This window comes from Neoarius graeffei, chromosome 1 (genome assembly GCF_027579695.1).
Source record: "Neoarius graeffei isolate fNeoGra1 chromosome 1, fNeoGra1.pri, whole genome shotgun sequence".
In the NCBI taxonomy this organism is placed as follows: domain Eukaryota; kingdom Metazoa; phylum Chordata; class Actinopteri; order Siluriformes; family Ariidae; genus Neoarius; species Neoarius graeffei.
In genome coordinates, this window is record NC_083569.1 from 46064388 (window position 1) to 46084379 (window position 19992).

Here is a 19992-nt window from a genome sequence, read left to right on the forward strand (position 1 = left end):
TTTTATCTCTTCTGGTTTGCGGCACCTTGGAGTTTCAAGCATTTGCGGTTTTCAAACTAGCATGTAAACTTTAGGTTGTTGCTAGCTAGGCAGAACTTCAAAATATCAGTGGTAATCCTTCAGGGATAGCATATTAAGGAGACCACAACACTAAATTTAGGTGTGCTTGGGGTGTAAATGCCAGAATTAGTTTTATACAAGTTTGTTTTTGCTCCGTTCTGTGCTAGAGATCAAGAGGGAATGCATGGTTTTGCAACAGAAGCTAATCCAACAGGGGTTATCTACTTAGCTAATAATTTCTCACTGTCGCTACTGTATTTGGTAGATGAAATAAGGATCTGACAGGGGAGACCTGACAAGGTGACTAGGTGGGGTGATGCACATTTTAAAGAGAGTGGGTATTGACTTGATTATAAGACGTGTTTTGAATAAGTCAAAGGACATAAATGTAATTGAGTTATTTTGCATATTCTTATGTGCATTTTTTATTCAAAAGTGTAATTATTACGTTAATAAACTAAGTGGGTGACATGGTTTAATGGGAATGTACATTTTGCAGGAAACAGTAGAGATGATGGCACGAACATTGCTAGATGCTTTGTCAAAAGCTGCCAGTGTTACTACCAGACCAAATGCCGCTGCCACTACTCACACACCTGCCACGCCAGTCTCCACCCCTTCCGTCACTACAGTGAATCAGGCTTTAAAAAGGTACGTTACGTATAATATAAGATAAAGATATGAATTAAAGATGATAATTACTAAGTAACAAACTAAATAATAGAATTAATAATTGTGTGTATGGTAAAGGGTAAAAAGAGGTTAAGGCAGTGCAAATATGAGCTGAGACCAGCATTGGATATGGGCTAAATAAAGGCCAATATGTTGGGGGCCTGCACTAGGATGGATTGAAAAATACAGCAATAGATATAGATCAATAAGATGAAAGAAAACTATGTTAGTTTTCCATTTTTATAATATTGGCCTTTTCTTTCTTTTATTTTTGATCCCTTTGTAGGCAGTTTCCAAATATGTTCCAGACAAAACATGAGCCAAAGAGGGGGAAAGGCAGGTTCTCTACTTCTGTAAGGTCTAGTCCAGCTAAGACCATTAACCTGACGATTTTTGCCCTGCCTGGACCCACCACTCACACTCCAAAATCCTCCAAAGAATTGGAGTTAGCCCATGCAGGGCTAGGAAGAAGACTGGTGACGTTAACAGAGGACTGCAAACATGCTGATGTATGTTATTTTAGTTTATGTATGGAATTTGCTATGTGGAGGGCTCTGATCGCAACTGTTTTAATAATAAGTTGCTTTGCTATCAGGAAAACCAGGTGGTCTACACAAAACGCATTGCTTTGCTAATTCTTTAAAACTGTTTTGTTTTTCATGTCATAATGCAGCTTATGTGCCAAGGCTCAGCCCAGGCTCAATGTAATCCCTGTATGTATATGAAACTAACTTCATTTTGATTTGGCTATGCCTAGATTGTGACGCAGATAGAAAATGAGTTCAAGAAATTCCGCCCTCTTGAAGGAAGATGGATGTTTTTCAAAGCAGCAGGTGTGTCATTTTGCTATCTTTCCTAGGTCGATTAACTTAGGGTGTTGTAAGGTAATCCCACAATGACCTGTAATATTACTGGATTCATTTTATGGTATGGCATAGGTGGCTGTGGCCAAAGGAAGCTCTCAGCTGTTCCCATGGACACAGAGGGTTACTCAGGACAGCAGCTCCGTGCTGTAACCAACAATGGGAAAAATCACCTTTTCCTGGTTCCCTTGCAAGAGGAGTTGGACATGGAACTGCTGCCCTATGATTAAGCTGAATTTGAGAGGATGCCACAAGTGCCCTGTCTAACTTGCAATGCCACCATGCCACTTCAAATGTTGGCACGCCATGCTGCAAACTGCCAGCCAACAGTAAATGTGAGTGAGCATATCTATTGTAAATCATTAATAGAAGTAGTATGATTGTATGACTACTATATTAATTAACCAATTACTAAATTAAAACTACAGGTGCAAGATGATGAGGTGGTCATAGAAGATGATACAGAGGAACAAGGGGTAAATGTACCCTCATTTGAACCATTTTACTTGAGGCAAATTAGTTACTGATGTGCACTTCTAAGTTTATGGGTTTTCTTCTGATGCTGTGTTCTGTGTAGGTGTGTCCAATTTGCCAAAAAGAATTCCCTATATCTGTGCTGGCTAACCATGGCAGTGAGTGTGCAGAAAGGTAAATATAACTTTATTATGAAATATTTCCATGTGTAAAGTAAAAACTATATCTGTTTAATGACATTTACCTTTACCTGAACTAAAAATATTACAACTCTGCTTGATTGTGAAAGCTATTTGTGAGCATGCCTTAGATGTTTTTTAATGTTCTGTTGATGAAAGGGCATACAGAGAGCCTGTAAAGGAGAACGTGAATGGCCCAGGTCCTTCATGGCCTTTGCAACCAGATATAGATGCGCCAGGTACATCATCTGGATATGTTGTGGACAGATCTCCACTAGTACCAGTTGAAACAGGTAACAAAAAAGTTCACACATGAAAATGTGCTTGGCATGGTATATTACATGATCACTGTCATTATAATTGCTCAAATTCCATTCTAGCTTCATTGATGTCATGGAAAACAGCAGACACCCCACAGAAAGCTATGCAGCTGTTTCTTGAAGAGCTGAGGCAAGGAGGGGTGAATCAGCCACCTCGGATGCTTACCCTGAATGCAATGGAGGATGATGAAGATCAGGACATCGCCCTCATTTCTTTTTACAAAACTGATCGTGCCAAAAGCCAATGGGCAGCACCATTCCACTGCCGTATTATAGGTATACATTGACAGAGGCAATAACTTAACAGAATATTGATATTCACAATGATATTCACAATAGTCTGAAATTGTCACACTTGCTTGGGAACTAAAGGAAATGAGGAGAAGTAAAGTTTACAGCTGAAATTCAATTAATCTATGCCCACACTGTGAATAATGTTTCATTCTAGGGGATGCAGCCGTTGGTGTGGGGGTCACAAGACACATTCTGTCATCAGCCATTTCCAAGCTGAAACATGGATTTAAGCTGAACTTAGGTTTGTACTTTTGTAAATTGGCCACATGATGGTACCACTGAAGTGTAACCCAATTGTCATGTATGTGGATGTCTTACCACTGTAATAGATGTACTGTTTATCAATTCCCTCACATCCCTGGTGAACATTGGCACATCAGAAATTGTTGAGTTGACCATACATTGAGTTGATTTGTGCTTCCTAGGAAATGCAGCCGTGACTACATTGCTTGAAGGACAAACTGACCACCTCGTGCCCATCTTATCTACATCCCTCCTTGAAAGTGACTTGCTTGTGATGGCTGGAAGGATGATTGGTCATTCTGTGATACATGGCGGTCCTACACTGTCAGGACTTAGTCCAGCAGTGGTGGATGCCTTGATATATTCCACAAAGGAGATGGCTGCATCAAAACTCTGTCTAGAAGACTGTTCTGATGTAGAACACCGGGAAACCATCAGTCTGGTGAGTGAAAAAGTTGTAGCCCATCATACCATAATCTTACGTTTCGTGTTCAAAACCTGTTTATGTTGATGAGCCTTCATCCCTAGGTTATGAAAGAATGATGGACTGAGGAGGAGTCATCACAAATAAGGGAACTTTGCCTGAATTGGTACTGCCCAGTTCCAACCAATGAGACCAACAGATTGCTGCTCTTTCAGCAGCTTCTTTCTCATGCGGTAATGTGCTCCTGTTTTGTATCTGGATGATTGATGTAGTGGTTCTTCAAAGATTGTGATAAGTCAAAAAGTCCACATTTTGACTTGACCAACACGTTAGCTGACTAGACCAGTTTATGTGTTTAGCTTTGGGTCACTGTTCCATTGCAGAGTGTTTTTCCAACCAAGCCTCAAGTTCCTGTACCTTTTTATGTTGTAAGAATGTAGCAATAAATCTAATTGTAAAATGAAGCGGTCCAGGCACCTGATCACATTTCTACCACAACTTTATATTTTGACATACATGTTATACTCCATTTTCACAGGTGCTTGGCAGAGCACATGCCCAGATTAAACAAATAAGAAAGGGATTGAAGGACACAGGTGTTTGGCCACTTCTAGCCACTCGCCAAGATGTTGTTCCCCTTTTCTTTCCACGGGAGGCTGAGGTCCAGCTAACTCCAGAAGTGCGTTGACAAGTACCTTTTATACTAATTGTGTTAGAGCTTACTGGAAGTACATCTCAAAAATTATATGGAATAATGTGTTTTTTAATGCTCTCAGGTCATTCTTCAATGCATCAGATGGCCCCATGCCAAAGAAGCCAACAGTGATGACTCTGATGATGACGTTCCAACTGGCACCGTCACAGGTTACTTTCACACCTTCATTGAAAACGGTAAGTTATTTCAACATACAGTGCAGCTCAAAAGTTTGTGATTGCACCCCTTTACCATGGAAACTCACAGAATTGTTTTTTTTTTAAATATTTACATATCTTTGCATGTCTTTTGGCCTTTTTAAAATGCATCTTTTTAAAATGTTTAGTATTCACAATATTGTTATTGTTGCCACTGTAGTTGTAATCTAAGTAATTTAGTTTTGGGTTTTGAAAACAAGAATCTTTCTCTGTGGTTACAATGATGTAAATCCAAGTGACTGTATGCTATCTATACAAACATGTCTGCACACAAATGCACATAGGTCATTGGCATTTTTGTCAGGGTGTCGCAACAACCATTAATGTCTTTCAGAAGCTTGGTCAAACTTAACTCCAGTAGGTGCTGCGGCGTAAGTCTTGCCAAGGATTTCCAAAGGCACACTGCTAGATTAAAAAGGCTTTATTGTGGTGGGCCTGGCTCTGAAGAAGACTTGTTCACAACGCGTTAGCTGAACTTACACCGCAGCACCTACTGGGGTTAAATTTGACCAAGCTTCTAAATGACTGTTCTCCTTGATCCAAAGAGCACCTGCTTAATAGTGAAGCAACACTCCTGACCACCAAAGTGTTTGGTGTTTTAGTTTTTGAACTGTTAATGTCATTTTGTGTGAAGTAAATCAATTAATTGTACAAAATGTTTCATTTACATGGAATGCATACATTTAATACAATCCATTAAAAATAATAATTTAATCCATGTAATAGTGGCATTAGCTGTAATTGCACCACCTGACTTGTGCTACTAAAAGCGGTAATGACCCTCATACATGGGATAAAATAAACTTTTCTTTGTCTTAGCAACCTCTGGAATTCTGTCCAAGCTTGTGAAGTTCTGGACTGGCTGGGAGGTACCAACGAGCACGCTCAACATAGAGATAGTGAAGTCCAGGGGGCGAAACCACCTACCAACTGCCAGCACATGCTACGAGCGTCTACGGATTCCAGATCATTACTGTAGCTATTCTGGCCTTAAATCTGATCTGATGGTTTGTGTTGAGTCTGTCGACAGTGGCTTTGTTAGGACTAGGACTGTTTTGGCCTCTAGAGGCCGCTGTTATTTCCTTTTCATGTCGTGTTTATTTTGGCCTCTAGAGGCCGCCACTGTTCCTGTGTTTTGTGTTTGTGTTAATTGCCTAATTATCTTCACCTGTGTCCTTAATTAGTTTGTCTATTTATACCCCTGAGTTCAGTCCTCTTGTCACGGAGTCTTTGTGCTGTTATGTTTATCTCCAGTTTCCTTTGTACTGTGTTTTTTTTGATCTTCTTAGCTTTTGAATTTTTGCACTTTGCTTTTCTTTTGGATTATACTCTTTGGTTTTTTTTTGTCTTTTGTTTTGCCCTGTATATAGTGTATATAGTTTAAATAAACCTTTTGATTCTTTTTCTACTTCCGCCTCACGCCTCTGCATTTGAGTCATCCCCCTGGTGGCCTAGTGGGGGTTTGCTGGATTATCACACCAACGAACCAGGCTCGAATCCCAGCAATACCCTAACAGAAAGACTCCGTCATGACCGACTCAGCAGAGGCTGCTTCAACTGTCTACCCGGCCAACCTTCAGGGAATTATGGCAGCTTTGACACGCTTCGGAGCGACCATGGACGCTCATGGACGTACGCTCACCAGCCAACGTGAGGCCCTCGCTCGCCACGAGGAACTGCTTCAGCAAATTGGGAAAACCCTGGCACAGCTGACATCTCTGCCTGCATCTCCTGCTCCTGATCCAGTTCCTGCTCCTGATCCAGCTCCCACTCCTGCTCCAGTGCCTCCTGCAATGCTGCCTTCTTCACCTCGCGAACCCAGCCTTCCTGCACCACAGAGGTATGACGGCAAGCACAGTGAGTGCCGAGAGTTCCTTACCCAGTGTCAACTCACCTTTGAGCTTCAGCCTACCACCTACACTACGGATCGCCGCAAGATTGCCTTTGTGATCACCTTATTAGCTGGTAAGGCGCGAGCCTGGGCTACTGCTATCTGGCAAAGACAGGGACCTGAGTGCTTTGATTTCCAGCTGTTTTCTGAAGAGATGCTTCGGGTCTTCGATCAGGCAGACATCAGTACCGACGCAGCCCGAAAGCTCATGTCCATCCGGCAAGGAGGAAGCGTCGCAGATTACGCCATCTCGTTCCGAACACTCGCAGCAGTAAGTGGATGGAACGAGACTGCCCTGGTGTCAGCCTTCCACCATGGTCTGTCTGATCCCATCAAGGATGGTCTGGCCTCTATTGGATGCCCAAGTGACCTCGAAACCCTCATCTCACATGCTATTCGTCTGGACAACAGGATGAGAGAACACCAAACCTGACGCACTGTCCAGACTGTTCTCTGCCACTAACAGGGAGAATGAAGTCGGGCCTATTATCCCTGTGTCCCGGATTGTGGCCCCTGTCCGCTGGGGTATTGAGGAGGCTGTCCGACGAGCCCAACGCCAGGACCCCGGTCCTGGGACGGGGCCACCAGGCCTCTTGTACGTCCCACATCAAGCCCGGGCCAAGGTTCTCCAGTGGGGTCACTCTTCCCCTCTCACCGCCCACCCGGGAGCTCGGAGGACCCTGGACTTCCTGAAAAGACGCTTCTGGTGGCCTAACATGGAGAAGGAAGTAAGGTCATTTGTCCTGTCCTGTGAGGTTTGCACCAGAACCAAGAACCCACGACAGCGTCCCCAGGGTCTCCTGCATCCTCTGACCATTCCCCGGCGTCCCTGGTCCCACGTGGCAGTCGACTTTATCACGGGTCTCCCTGAGTCACAAGGTAACACGGTCATTTTGGTCTTAGTTGACAGATTCTCCAAGGCCTGCCGCTTCATACCACTGTGCAAACTCCCCTCTGCTCTTGAAACTGCAAAACTTTTGTTTAATCATGTCTTCCGAGTCTTTGGTCTTCCACAGGACATCGTCTCAGACCGAGGGCCCCAGTTCTCCTCCCGAGTGTGGCACGGGTTCTGCAAGGTCATCGGAGCCACTGCCAGCCTCTCCTCTGGGTTTCACCCACAGTCCAATGGTCAGACGGAGAGGCTCAACCAGGACCTGGAAACCACCCTGCGAGGCCTGGCTATGGATAACCCGACATCGTGGAGCATCTGGCTGCCATGGGCGGAGTACGCCCACAACACCCTGCAGTCATCGGCCACCAAGCTGTCGCCATTCCAGTGCCAATTCGGGTTCCAGCCACCTCTGTTCCCGGACCAGGAGGAGGACGCGGGGGTGCCCTCGGTCAACCAATATGTGAGACGGTGTCGCAAGACCTGGAGCAAGGTCAGGAAGACCCTCATACAGACCTCCAGAACCAACCAGACTCAGGCCAACCGCCATAGAAGACCTGCACACGCTTTCCGCCCTGGGCAGCGTGTTTGGCTGTCCACTAAGGACCTTCCACTGCGGGTGGAGAACCGCAAGCTTGCTCCTCGCTACATTGGCCCCTTCAAGGTGGTGCGCAGGGTGAACCCTGTCTCCTACCGGCTCCAGTTGCCCCGGACTCTGAGGATCAACCCCACTTTCCATGTTTCCCTGTTACGGCCCGTACTGACGTCTACGTATGCCCCTGCCCCTAGGAACCCCCCACCCCCCCGCATCTTCCAGGGGCAGACTGTGTTCACTGTGAATCGCCTGCTTGACTCCCGGCGGGTCCGCGGCGGGTTGCAATATCTGGTGGACTGGGAGGGCTATGGTCCTGAGGAGCGCTGCTGGGTTCCTGCTCGGGATGTCCTTGATAAAGAACTATGTCGGGACTTCCATTCGGCCCATCCGGATCGCCCTGGGAACGTCAGGAGACGCTCCTAGAGGGGGGGGTCCTGTTAGGACTAGGACTGTTTTGGCCTCTAGAGGCCGCTGTTATTTCCTTTTCATGTCGTGTTTATTTTGGCCTCTAGAGGCCGCCACTGTTCCTGTGTTTTGTGTTTGTGTTAATTGCCTAATTATCTTCACCTGTGTCCTTAATTAGTTTGTCTATTTATACCCCTGAGTTCAGTCCTCTTGTCACGGAGTCTTTGTGCTGTTATGTTTATCTCCAGTTTCCTTTGTACTGTGTTTTTTTTGATCTTCTTAGCTTTTGAATTTTTGCACTTTGCTTTTCTTTTGGATTATACTCTTTGGTTTTTTTTTGTCTTTTGTTTTGCCCTGTATATAGTGTATATAGTTTAAATAAACCTTTTGATTCTTTTTCTACTTCCGCCTCACGCCTCTGCATTTGAGTCATCCCCCTGGTGGCCTAGTGGGGGTTTGCTGGATTATCACACCAACGAACCAGGCTCGAATCCCAGCAATACCCTAACAGGCTTTGGCTTGGTATAGTTTCCTGCATTTTGACTTGCTTAAAAGGAATGCATGAATGTTTGCCTGACTGTTTTTGTAATTAATATTGAATTCTAGTATGTTTTAGTAATTGAAATGTTCATAATAGTTTGCAGACTTAAAGACTTAATGCCGTTTTAGGAATTACTGTATTAGTGAACCATTGGAGTCTATTTAAAGGTGGGGGGGAGCTACTGCTGTACCCAAAATGCTCGGCTCTGTAGCAAAATTCGTTCTGTGTGCAAATTTCGATTATTACCACACATTTCATCCCAAATTGCCTGAAAACAAAAGTTGGCGTAAAAAGAATGGAGATTGACTTTTTCCATTCACATTCATGACATTTATTCAGTGTCTGTTACAATGTTTTGAGAAAACACAAAAATTAAACTCAAGCTCTTAGACTTTCCACATACTCCACTGTGTCTGTATATAAGTCAACACCGTTGCAGTCTGAAGGTTGAAGTGGGTCAATGTGGTGTATTAATGCCTCCATTTGCTCTGCAGTAAGTGGGCAATCCACCAATGGAACATTGACATGCAGATGTGGTTCTGGGATTTCGCCACTCTCTTCCCAGTCAATTTCTGGAATGTTGATTTCCTAAAGGTTTGGGAAAAAAAAGCATTCATAAAAGGCTTGGCTATTTATAGAGCAAATCATTGCTTAATTACCCCATCTTAGAATCACATTAAAAATTGGCACATATAGAAAAAGACATGTTAAAAACACATTTCAGTGATACCTGTGGATTAGGAATGGGATGATGCATCTGACCAATTTCAAATAACTGATTTGGCGTTAGGTTTTGTTCGGTTCTGAGGGGGTGATTGTCCCAGCCATCACGGAACAAGTTGAGGCTTTCTTGGAGTCGTGGCAGGAAAACATAATGCAGGCAGAAGAAATGTGTTGCATTTCCTAAGTCAAGAAGGCCATCTTCCTCTAGCCCGTGTAAAACATGATAGAACACATTGGTCACCCCCATCCAGACGTCGCGCCAAAGTCTCTCAATTCTGTTAGTGACAATACACAATTAGCAGAGGGAACTTGTAGTCATTTGGTAGCTTATACAGGGTGTGCCCCGAAAAAAATATATACATTTTAAATCATTCTAAAGTAGGTGTTTAAGAAAGAAGAAGTGTTAGAATTTACAGACAGCATTTTATTGTTTTGTCACTACCTATTCTCAAACTGATGTTTCAAGCCTACGCTATGAGACCTGCAACAGTCACTGAAAGTGAATGCACAAAAATTCCAAGACTGCGTGATTCACATTGTCAGCAGTGCCTGGACCAGAATGGATGCCAGTTTGAGAACAAGCGGTGACAATATACTAAATTAATGTCTGGACATTCTATTACACTTGAAAATTACATGAAATTTTATTTCCTACTTTATAATGATTTTACGTGTGCATACACTTTTGGGACACCCTGTACATACTGTATACACACACACAATCTTAACACTCACAGGTTACAGGTGGATTTGTGACTTCGTCAGTTCGTGACGCGTCGTTTCGTGACATCATGCAGTCGGCTCGTTACACACGGGCACAGTGACGATGATGTCACGAAGCTACAGTCACAAACTGACGATGTCACGAATCCACCAGTAACCCACTCACAGATATAATTAAAGAGTACAAGGCAGCCTAGGGAGTGATTTGAGTGGAGTGAATGCAAGGCCTGATACAGGCCAATTCTTTGATATACTGTCTTAACCATGATAAGGTGCTATGGTCTTGTTTAAAAATATACTCGGTTGAATAAACTGTACAGTACCTTTGATTATGGACACTCTTCCCAGCAATGAAGCTGCCACTGTCTGGTCCACGCACAGTAAACATCAAGCGAGCCACTCCAACATTCTCTCCCCCTTGATCTGCTCGAACTCTATGCAAAATATTGTCAATAAAACATAAAATAAGGTGTGGCAAAGAACAATATCATTTAACAAGCATACAAGGAACTTACAAAGAGCAAATAAAGGACAGCTTCTTTACTGTGATATTGGACTGGTGCAGTGGACATGTGGGAAAGGGAAAATGTGAAAAGGGATATGGGACCTACTGATTAGGGACTTGGTTACATGTATGTGGATATTTTTAAACGCTGATTTTTTTTTATCTGTTTACATAAAAACACGGCATGTGGATAAAAATAAAAACGCCATTGTGACAGGTGTGTTTCAGAAATCTCCACTTAAAACTCCTACTTTAAAAATATCCACTTTAGGGAACTAAAACTCTGTTTATGTGTAACAAAAGGCCCAAACGGATACGTTTACAAAAATATCCATATACGTGTAAACAGGTCCTACATGAGAGGGGAATGAATATCACAGATGTCAAGCAATTGTGTTTGTATAATGGTAGTGAAATTGAAGGTGATAGGGAACACATACTGTAATAGTCCTCTACCCCTTTTCGGGCAAGCCTGTTTTACTGTATGTTAACTAATATCAGCCAATCATCAGGCTCAGAAATGAATGAAATAATTTAAAGGAAGAGACCACCGTATTTCTATAATGAAATGCATGTAATGGTTGTTAAATGCATCTTGCTGGGTTGAGACAACAAGTCGAGGGTATACAGTCCTGTGATGTTTCACACAATTCCAACCTACTACAAACAACGGCAAGTTTGGATAGCAGCTAGAAGCTAGTTGCGTTACAACTGGATCCCTCAACACTGGAAGTTGTGAAGACCTGGCGAGTTTGCTCTGAGCATTTCACAGAGGAGGACTATAAGGAACCTGGAAAACATCTGAATGACATGGCAACACCGTCAATCCAATGCAATGGCGTGAACGCTCAACATTGTAAGTGTCCAGGGAAAATGTGGAAAAGCTTGGTCATATCTAACGTTAGCCCAAAAAAATGCCACCCACTTTGCTGAGCCTAGCTACATTCTAACAACTTTGGGGGGCACGTCTAACTGACTGGGGGCACGCACAGAGCTCAGAGAGCTACCTATCAGCCTGTCTCAGTTCAGAGAAGAACACATTTATAGAAATACGGCAGTCTGTTCCTTTAAGGCATGTAGACATGGTTGATAAGATTATCTGAATAGTTGTGCCATGGTTAGTAGTTCCTTGACATAGTGGACCCAAGTGAAATTTCACCTGAGTGGATAGCCGAATTCCTGAACTGCCTCTTGGAAGAAGGCTAGGTTTGTTTCAGACCGATTATTGTCTGCAGCTCTCAGGTACATTATCTGTTGACAAGATGGACGCAAGTTTAGAAAAAAAAAAGTTCAACCATAGCTTTTGACATAAACAAGCAGGTAAGCAAACACAATGTGTCTTAAATTGCCTTTTTTGTTTTCAAATTTATGTAAATACATGGCATTAATGTAAATACATAGCAAAGCCAATATTCTGTGACCACACTTGGATTACCATAAAACGGCATGGATGATTGGACTTTTGTGCTGTACTCACCTTACGGGAAAAGCCATCTATGCAGCCAAAGATGACGATATTGTATCTGGGGGAACAACATGAAAAGACATGCAGTAACACTTCGCATTTTTGTAAACCAAGATACATGCTCAAAATAAATAATGTACACACACACACTACAAGATGCTCAGCTTTATGTATTTGAGGATACTGTAGTAGCTAGTAAAAATTTTATTACAATAATGTTACTTGTTAAACCTAGGATGGTTAAGAACATAATACCATACTTTACTTCATGTTCTGAATTTAATGTTTGTTCTGTCTTTGTCTATGCACAAAACAGTGAGACACGTAATTTTGATTCGTTTGTATAACAATAAAGCTGACTTTCACAATTGACTTAGCTGACTTACCTTATGAGCTTATGATTTGTGTCCATATGCACAAGGTACAGTGGTGCTTGAAAGTTTGTGAACCCTTTAAAATTTTCTATATGTCTGCATAAATATGACCTAAAACATCATCAGATTTTCACACAAGTCCTAAAAGTAGATAAAGAGAACCCAGTTAAACAAATGAGACAAAAATATTATACTTGGTCATTTATTTATTGAGGAAAATGATCCAATATTACATACCTGTGAGTGGCAAAAGTATGTGAACCTTTGCTTTCAGTATCTGGTGTGACCCCCTTGTGCAGCGATAACTACAACTAAACGTTTGCGGTAACTGTTGATGAGTCCTGCACACCGGCTTGGAGGAATTTTAGCCCGTTCCTCCGTACAGAACAGCTTCAACTCTGGGATGTTGGTGGGTTTCCTCACATGAACTGCTCGCTTCAGGTCCTTCCACAACATTTTGATTGGATTAAGGTCAGGACTTTGACTTGGCCATTCCAAAACATTAACTTTATTCTTCTTTAACCATTCTTTGGTAGAAAGACTTGTGTGCTTAGGGTCGTCGTCTTGCTGCATGACCCACCTTCTCTTGAGATTCAGTTCATGGACAGATGTCCTGACATTTTCCTTTAGAATTCGCTGGTATAATTCAGAATTCATTGTTCCATCACTGATGGCAAGCCGTCCTGGCCCAGATGCAGCAAAACAGGCCCAAACCGTGATACTACCACCACCATGTTTCACAGATGGGATAAGGTTCTTATGCTGGAATGCAGTGTTTTCCTTTCTCCAAACATAACGCTTCTCATTTAAACCAGAAGTTCTATTTTGGTCTCATCCATCCCCAAAACATTCTTCCAATAGCTTTCTGGCTTGTCCACGTGAGCTTTAGCAAACTGCAGATGAGCAGCAATGTTCTTTTTGGAGAGCAGTGGCTTTCTCCTTGCAACCCTGCCATGCACACCATTGTTGTTCAGTGTTCTCCTGATGGTGGACTCATGAACATTAACATTAGCCAATGTGAGAGAGGCCTTCAGTTGCTTAGAAGTTACCCTGGGGTCTTTTGTGACCTTGCCGACTATTACACGCCTTGCTCTTGGAGTGATCTTTGTTGGTTGACCACTCCTGGGGAGGGTAACAATGGTCTTGAATTTCCTCCATTTGTACACAATCTGTCTGACTGTGGATTGGTGGAGTCCAAACTCTTTAGAGATGGTTTTGTAACCTTTTCCTGCCTGATAAGCATCAACAACGCTTTTTCTGAGGTCCTCAGAAATCTCCTTTGTTCGTGCCATGATACACTTCCACAAACATGTGTTGTGAAGATCAGACTTTGATAGATCCCTGTTCTTTAAATAAAACAGGGTGCCCACTCACACCTGATTGTCATCCCATTGATTGAAAACACCTGACTCTAATTTCACCTTCAAATTAACTGCTAATCCTAGAGGTTCACATACTTTTGCCACTCACAGATATGTAATATTGGATCATTTTCCTCAATAAATAAATGACCAAGTATAATATTTTTGTCTCATTTGTTTAACTGGGTTCTCTTTATCTACTTTTAGGACTTGTGTGAAAATCTGATGTTGTTTTAGGTCATATTTATGCAGAAATATAGAAAATTCTAAAGGGTTCACAAACTTTCAAGCACCACTGTACATAGGGCAGGGAACTGAATAAGTTCTCCTTACAACACACCCCATTTGGGTCATTCTGCATAGTGTCCCTAGACTGTCCACACGATGCAGAGCAGCCTTAACACGACTCCATTGGATTCGGTACCCTTGTGCTGCCAGAGTCTCCTTGACCAGCCTGTATCCTGCATGTGGCATTGTCTCCTTTATGGCAGAAACATGCTCATCCAGCTCAGCATCTGTGCAAGTGCTGTACAGTTCTCTGACAGAAATGTTGTACTCAGACATCCTTCTGTACAATGTAGCACGACACAACCCCATCAATCCAGCTATGGTATTCAATGGTAACCCAATGTCTAGAAGGTGCTTCAAATGATCAGGACAAATGGAGATTTTAGGTCGACCAGCTGTACTTCGGCTTTCAAATTGCACTGGTGCTACAGGGTGGTGCTGATGTTCCCTTAGCATCAGGGCATTGACCAATGCCCTCAAACAGTCAGTTATTTCCTGGGACACTGGAATATGGTGGGATATGATGTCCAGGAAAACCATTTCCTGTGTACACACAAACCGCAGGTAGTCTTCATCCATGTCTGTTTGCTGAAGAACAAGTGTGACCCTGGTCAACAGTCTGTCCAAAACATGCTGTCTCAATAATTCCTACAAAGAAAAATCAAACGTAAGATGGCATGCATAATCTCTAAAATTAAAGAAAATAATAAACCACCCAAAAGCATATCCTAAAAGTATTCACTCCCTAATACTCTATGTTATTAAACGTACCAGCCCCCTAAGCCCTAAGTAAATGCACCTACTGTATTTATGCATTTGATTTATAATCATGTGTGGGCAATAAAGTATAGAGGAGGTTGGAACATCCCTCTTTTTATATTAAATCCAGAGAGAATAAGCTTTCATACGTTAATGGTACTCCAGAGATAGCTTTTAGAAAAGTGAATAGTTTTGGCGCCTATGACATACATGTCAACCTATACGGAATGTCCGTATTTTATACGGATTTGATTCAATAAACGTAGTATACGGGCGTATAAATAAAGTTATACGGATTCTTTAAAAAAAAAACTTCAATATTTATTTAGAGCTATAATCAATTCCCACGATGATAAAAGAACGCATAACATTTACAAACGTACTGTACACCACAGCCAGCCAGTAAAGAGTCTTATGAAATCGCGCATTATCTTGTGGTAGCGAGACTTCGTTCCACTTTTGATCATGCGCACACCGCATTGTGAGAATCCCGCCAACCGGGAAGTCATAGACGCCGGCTTCTGTGTAGAATCATACGTCATCCTCGACCGAGAATAAAGATGCCTCATTCATGTGCTGTGTTTAACTGTACCAACAGGTTTACCGTCCAAACGAGATCACATGGGATTACCTTTCACAGGTGAGACTGTATTTGGTCATTATAACGTAATTTTACGAACAGATTTTCCTGACTTTGTGGCTAATATGAAGTCTCGCGCATAATAGCCGCTCGGTGAAACCTGTCTCCAAACAACGAAGTATTTCCTTCGTAACTACGCTGATAACACATTGTGTTTTTGTCAAACATTGGAGCTTTGTATTCATTCTGAAGGTTTATTGTTATTAATATTGAATAAAAAGTAACTGGGATATATCATTGTTAATTATCATTCAAATTTTAGGTAAATTATTTTAATTTGCATCTTATACGGATTTTGGAGGTTGGTTATACAGGTTTGATTGACCAAAGGTTGACATGTATGCTATGAATCTATGATTACAATGTTTGCTGCATACTGTGGACTGTCTGTTTATTAGATAATGCTGTTTTTGTCTCAATCCTGAAAGCTTAAATCTGTCTGAAATCCATAACGCCATCGATCGACTGGAAGCCATTTTCATATACGCAATCTGCATTTGGCTACCTAGACCATACATTTCCACTGTAGCCTACATAAACGTCATTTCATTTGGTTGTTTCGTTTGTAGTCGACTAGCCTGCTAGCAATGTGATAGCCTATGTGTGACAACCCTTATGGAATAACTGCAATACACTCTCTTTTTGCATTTGCGTTTTCGTGTCAACATATTGTAGGCTATTCAGTAATAGGCTACTGTACTTTTTACTGTACATTTCTTCATAAGGGAAATGAAACAAACACACATTGCCAAAAGTACTACTAGCGAGTCAGTAGACTACTTGCAAAGTCAGTCTAAAGTACTTAACAATCTCTGACTACTTGATCATGTCAAAATATTCGACTCACCCAGGCATTCATTTCTGTTTCCATTTCATCCTTGAGGTTAACGTGATGTTATTGCTTCCATATTTCGCTCCATTAAAAATTTTTCTGGTAGACCTCTGATAGTACCACAGCCGCCTTGGTAGTACAGTAGTTGTTTGCGGGTAGCCGAACTGGAGTGAACTTCGGTAAAGTAGAAACACCGCCCTCTACTGGAGGGGGAAAGGCTGCAAGCCTCTGGCGTGTGGACTGAGACCTTTGCGTATGCGGATCGGGTTGGAAAAGTGCGAAATGAATGTCTCAAAATTATGCAAGCGGAAGCAAGGATTCATCCGCGTGTTGGGTGATCTGCAAATGCAGATTCATCACTTCACACAAAGAACGCAGGAGTCGCAAACGAAATTTCAGTACAGATGCACATGCAAAACCTGATACATGCGTGCAAATCCCAATTTACAAGTCACGAATTTTGTACTTGCGTTTGCATATTATATCATTCGCGTGGATCACGGTGTCTGCGAGTACGGATAATAAAGAAACAAAAACGGATAATAAAGAAACAAAAATCTCTCCACTTAAATGTGCTTTATTTACTCATGTGTGTCATCATGGCAATCCCAAATTTTCTATTGTAGCATATTTATTTTCACTTCTACTATAAAACGAAAATGTATTTTTTTAATGATTTACTACCATTTCATTGACAGATTAAAAATGATTCGGTTTTTTTTTTAGTTTTTTTAGCCTTTATTCTCTCTCTCTCTCTCTCTCTCTCTCTCTTTATTTATTTATTTATTTATATATAAAGTTAGAATTTGTGCTGTTGTGATATTGTGCAGCTTCACACACATCCGAGACATCCAATCAGCTTCTCCTAATACTCAGATGAGCCTCCTCCAGTGTGATATTTATTACAGTTATCTCGAATTCCTTTGCGCTTTCCTTGAAAAAAGAAGCAATGTGTTTTTAATAGTCTTGAGAAACTCCAACACCATGCACAGTTGATGTCTTTTCTGTGGCTGTGGTGTGTATTTCTACCGCATGTCCACTGCAGTCCGCGTCAGCGATCCTCCTCCAGTGTAATATTTATTACAGTTATCTCGAATTTCTTTGCGCTTTCCCTGAAAAAAGAAGCAATGAGTTTTTAATAGTCTTGAGAAACTCCAACACCATGTACAGTTGATGTCTTTTCTGTGGATGTGGTGTGTATTTCTATATCCACTGCAGTATACTTACCTTTCTGACATCCATCAACCTGGCACAGTCAACCAGTTCTTTACCATCTTTTGTCTTACATGCAAGACGGTCAATTATGGGCTGTGTAAAAGAAAAAGTTATGACATTTTGTCAGGGAAAGCTTTTGTGAACCGATAAAATATCCAGGATTGCAGTGCTTCTATGGTTAATGGGTATGTCAGTGTCAAAAGTTGAAAGACTTGAAATGAAAATGTTCATATAAGGTCATGAATAAGGCCAATAAAGCTATCATACACACCGTATTTGGTTTTTGTGTAACACAATCATCTCGGTGCTCATATGCATTTGGAGAAGCCTTCTCGCATGTTGTGACTATCAGATGGGCATTTACATGGAAGTTGCTCTCCATAGTCTGTGAACAAGGGTATTGCATAGCCACATTTGTACACGTCTTTAAAATAATTACTTGAAATCAAAGTGGAAAACATGAAATGAGCAATTATATGATGCTGTTGATATTGAAAACTATTGATAGTTATTTGTTATTGTTGCTTTATGCGTCCTAGTTGAGACCACAGTAAAGTTGATTTTATAATCAATAATCAGTAAACATTTTATATGCAAAAAGCATACATGGGCTTTATCAACACAATATAATGTCTACACTCGCATCCATTTTAGAGTAGGCAGTTGACTGAATCCACATGTCTTTGGACTGTGGGAGGAAACAGGAGGAAACCCATGCAGACACAGGGAGAACATGAAAACTCCACACAGAAAAGCCTCTGTCGACCACTGGGCTCGAAATCAGAACCTTCTTGCTGTGAGGCAACAGTGCTAATCAGTACACCACTGTGCCACACACTCATTTTGTTTCAGTGTGAATTCAACATGGATTTAAAGTGGCTGACTCACCCTTCCCAGAATCCTGTTCATTGTTTTTGTTTTGAAAGCATGTGACAGCTACTTCGTTAGCTCTCTGTGCAGCAAACTAGAGCCCTGCATTCCCGTGGGAGTCCCGCGGGACCTGACGCAAAGCAGTGCAGCGCGGGACAAATTTTGAAAGCTCATTGCGGGCGCAGGCGGGAGGGGGAGTGCACAATGCGGGAGCGGGCGGGAGAGGTGATAAGCTGCAGTCCCGCTAACTAAAAACGTGTTTAAAATGAAATTTATAAATTATTAATTTATGTCTATGATATATAATTTGTGCTGGATATTTTATTTGGCATTAATAAAAACATTTTAAGATGCGTAAATTTGCGAATGTGGTTGTGGCAGTGGGGGCGTGGCCAAGCAGCAGTCTGTGAATGGAGGGCGGGGTCGGGGAAGGTAGCGTGTTTCAGCACCACTGTAGTAATCCCCGATGTGGGTGGAGCACAGAAGCACGGCAGGCGAGAGTTCGTGTTCACACCCACTCACTTTATTGAGCTTTTCAGCTTTCTTTCTTTCTTTCACTCGTTCACTCACACACACACACGTGTTGTGGTCGGGGAGCGAATCCCTCTTCTCTCCTCTCCCCCTCCCTTTATACTCCATCCCTGCAACAAACACACACACACAAATTGACATCAGGCGTCATGACCTCACTTACCTTCCCTGACCCTGCCCTCCATTCACAGACTGCTGCTTGGCCACGCCCCCGCTGCCACAGTGGTCTAATCTCGCGTACATTTCCGATTCCTTTCCGCTCTTCCGTGTTTGAGATCTCTGATCATGGCAGAAGAGCAGAGCTCCTCTAGTGAAGCTCACAATGGGTATCTCTGTAAAGCCTCAGCTGCGCATGCTGCCTGGCAACGCGCACCCTCGCTACGTGCGCTAGGTGAAATTCCCCAAGCCAATGACAAGAACTTTCGTGAGAAATAATGTGAACTTCTGCATCATGCGGGATTTGCGGGCGGGAGCAGGACAAAATATGGCAGGCGGGAGCGGGACTGAAAATCATAATTCTTTGCGGGAGTGGGCGGGAGCGGGACTGCACAATGCGGGAGCGGGCGGGAGTGGGACTGAAAACTCTGTCCCGCGCAGACCTCTAATTTCAGCGACAAATTAAAAATGGAAGCGGATGAATTGGTTCCTAACAGAACGAGTAAGGGGTCAGTCATCTGGCATTTTTTTGGATATCGCGAAGGGGACGTGGAACAGCAAATGCCAGTTTGTAAAGTGCGCAAAAAAAAAAACAGTATCAAAATACTCGGGTCTTGAAATAAATGCACATTAGTCATGAACAATGGTAACTACTTTCTTTTGTGTTATGTTTGACAGAAGTAAAATTCATACATGAACAAATTTTGGCGAGTTGCTTTGGAAGGTAACTAGTCCGGCTGGCTGGTGAAAAAATATGAATTTCGAGCCCTACTTAGCCTACCTGGGGT

The 19992-nt window shown here is 42.3% G+C and overlaps 2 protein-coding genes and 1 long non-coding RNA gene across 4 annotated transcripts; 1 reads left to right on the forward strand and 2 right to left on the reverse strand.

Moving 5' to 3' along the window:
• The first annotated feature begins 2171 nt into the window (after positions 1-2171).
• On the forward strand, positions 2172-2697 carry LOC132887645 (uncharacterized). Its single transcript, XR_009654864.1, has 3 exons — positions 2172-2243; positions 2408-2541; positions 2629-2697. It is a non-coding gene; the product is annotated as an uncharacterized LOC132887645 (long non-coding RNA).
• Positions 2698-9108: 6411 nt separating this feature from the next.
• Positions 9109-12668, reverse strand: LOC132887649 (uncharacterized). 2 transcript variants are annotated; one of them, XM_060923127.1, is made up of 6 exons: positions 12565-12668; positions 12191-12236; positions 11873-11964; positions 10532-10642; positions 9493-9760; positions 9109-9350 (listed from the first exon to the last, which is right to left on the reverse strand). In XM_060923127.1, the coding sequence occupies exons 1-6, from the start codon at positions 12588-12590 to the stop codon at positions 9141-9143; spliced, it is 753 nt and encodes a 250-aa protein (XP_060779110.1). In that variant the 5' UTR covers positions 12591-12668; the 3' UTR covers positions 9109-9140. The 2 variants fall into 2 exon arrangements, with proteins under 2 accessions (XP_060779110.1, XP_060779103.1); XM_060923120.1 differs by lacking the exon at positions 12565-12668 and having other exon boundaries at positions 12191-12351.
• Positions 12669-14192: 1524 nt separating this feature from the next.
• LOC132887663 (uncharacterized) lies at positions 14193-16574 on the reverse strand. The gene is made up of 2 exons (XM_060923142.1): positions 16448-16574; positions 14193-14849 (listed from the first exon to the last, which is right to left on the reverse strand). The coding sequence occupies exons 1-2, from the start codon at positions 16469-16471 to the stop codon at positions 14199-14201; spliced, it is 675 nt and encodes a 224-aa protein (XP_060779125.1). The 5' UTR covers positions 16472-16574; the 3' UTR covers positions 14193-14198.
• Positions 16575-19992: the final 3418 nt, after the last annotated feature.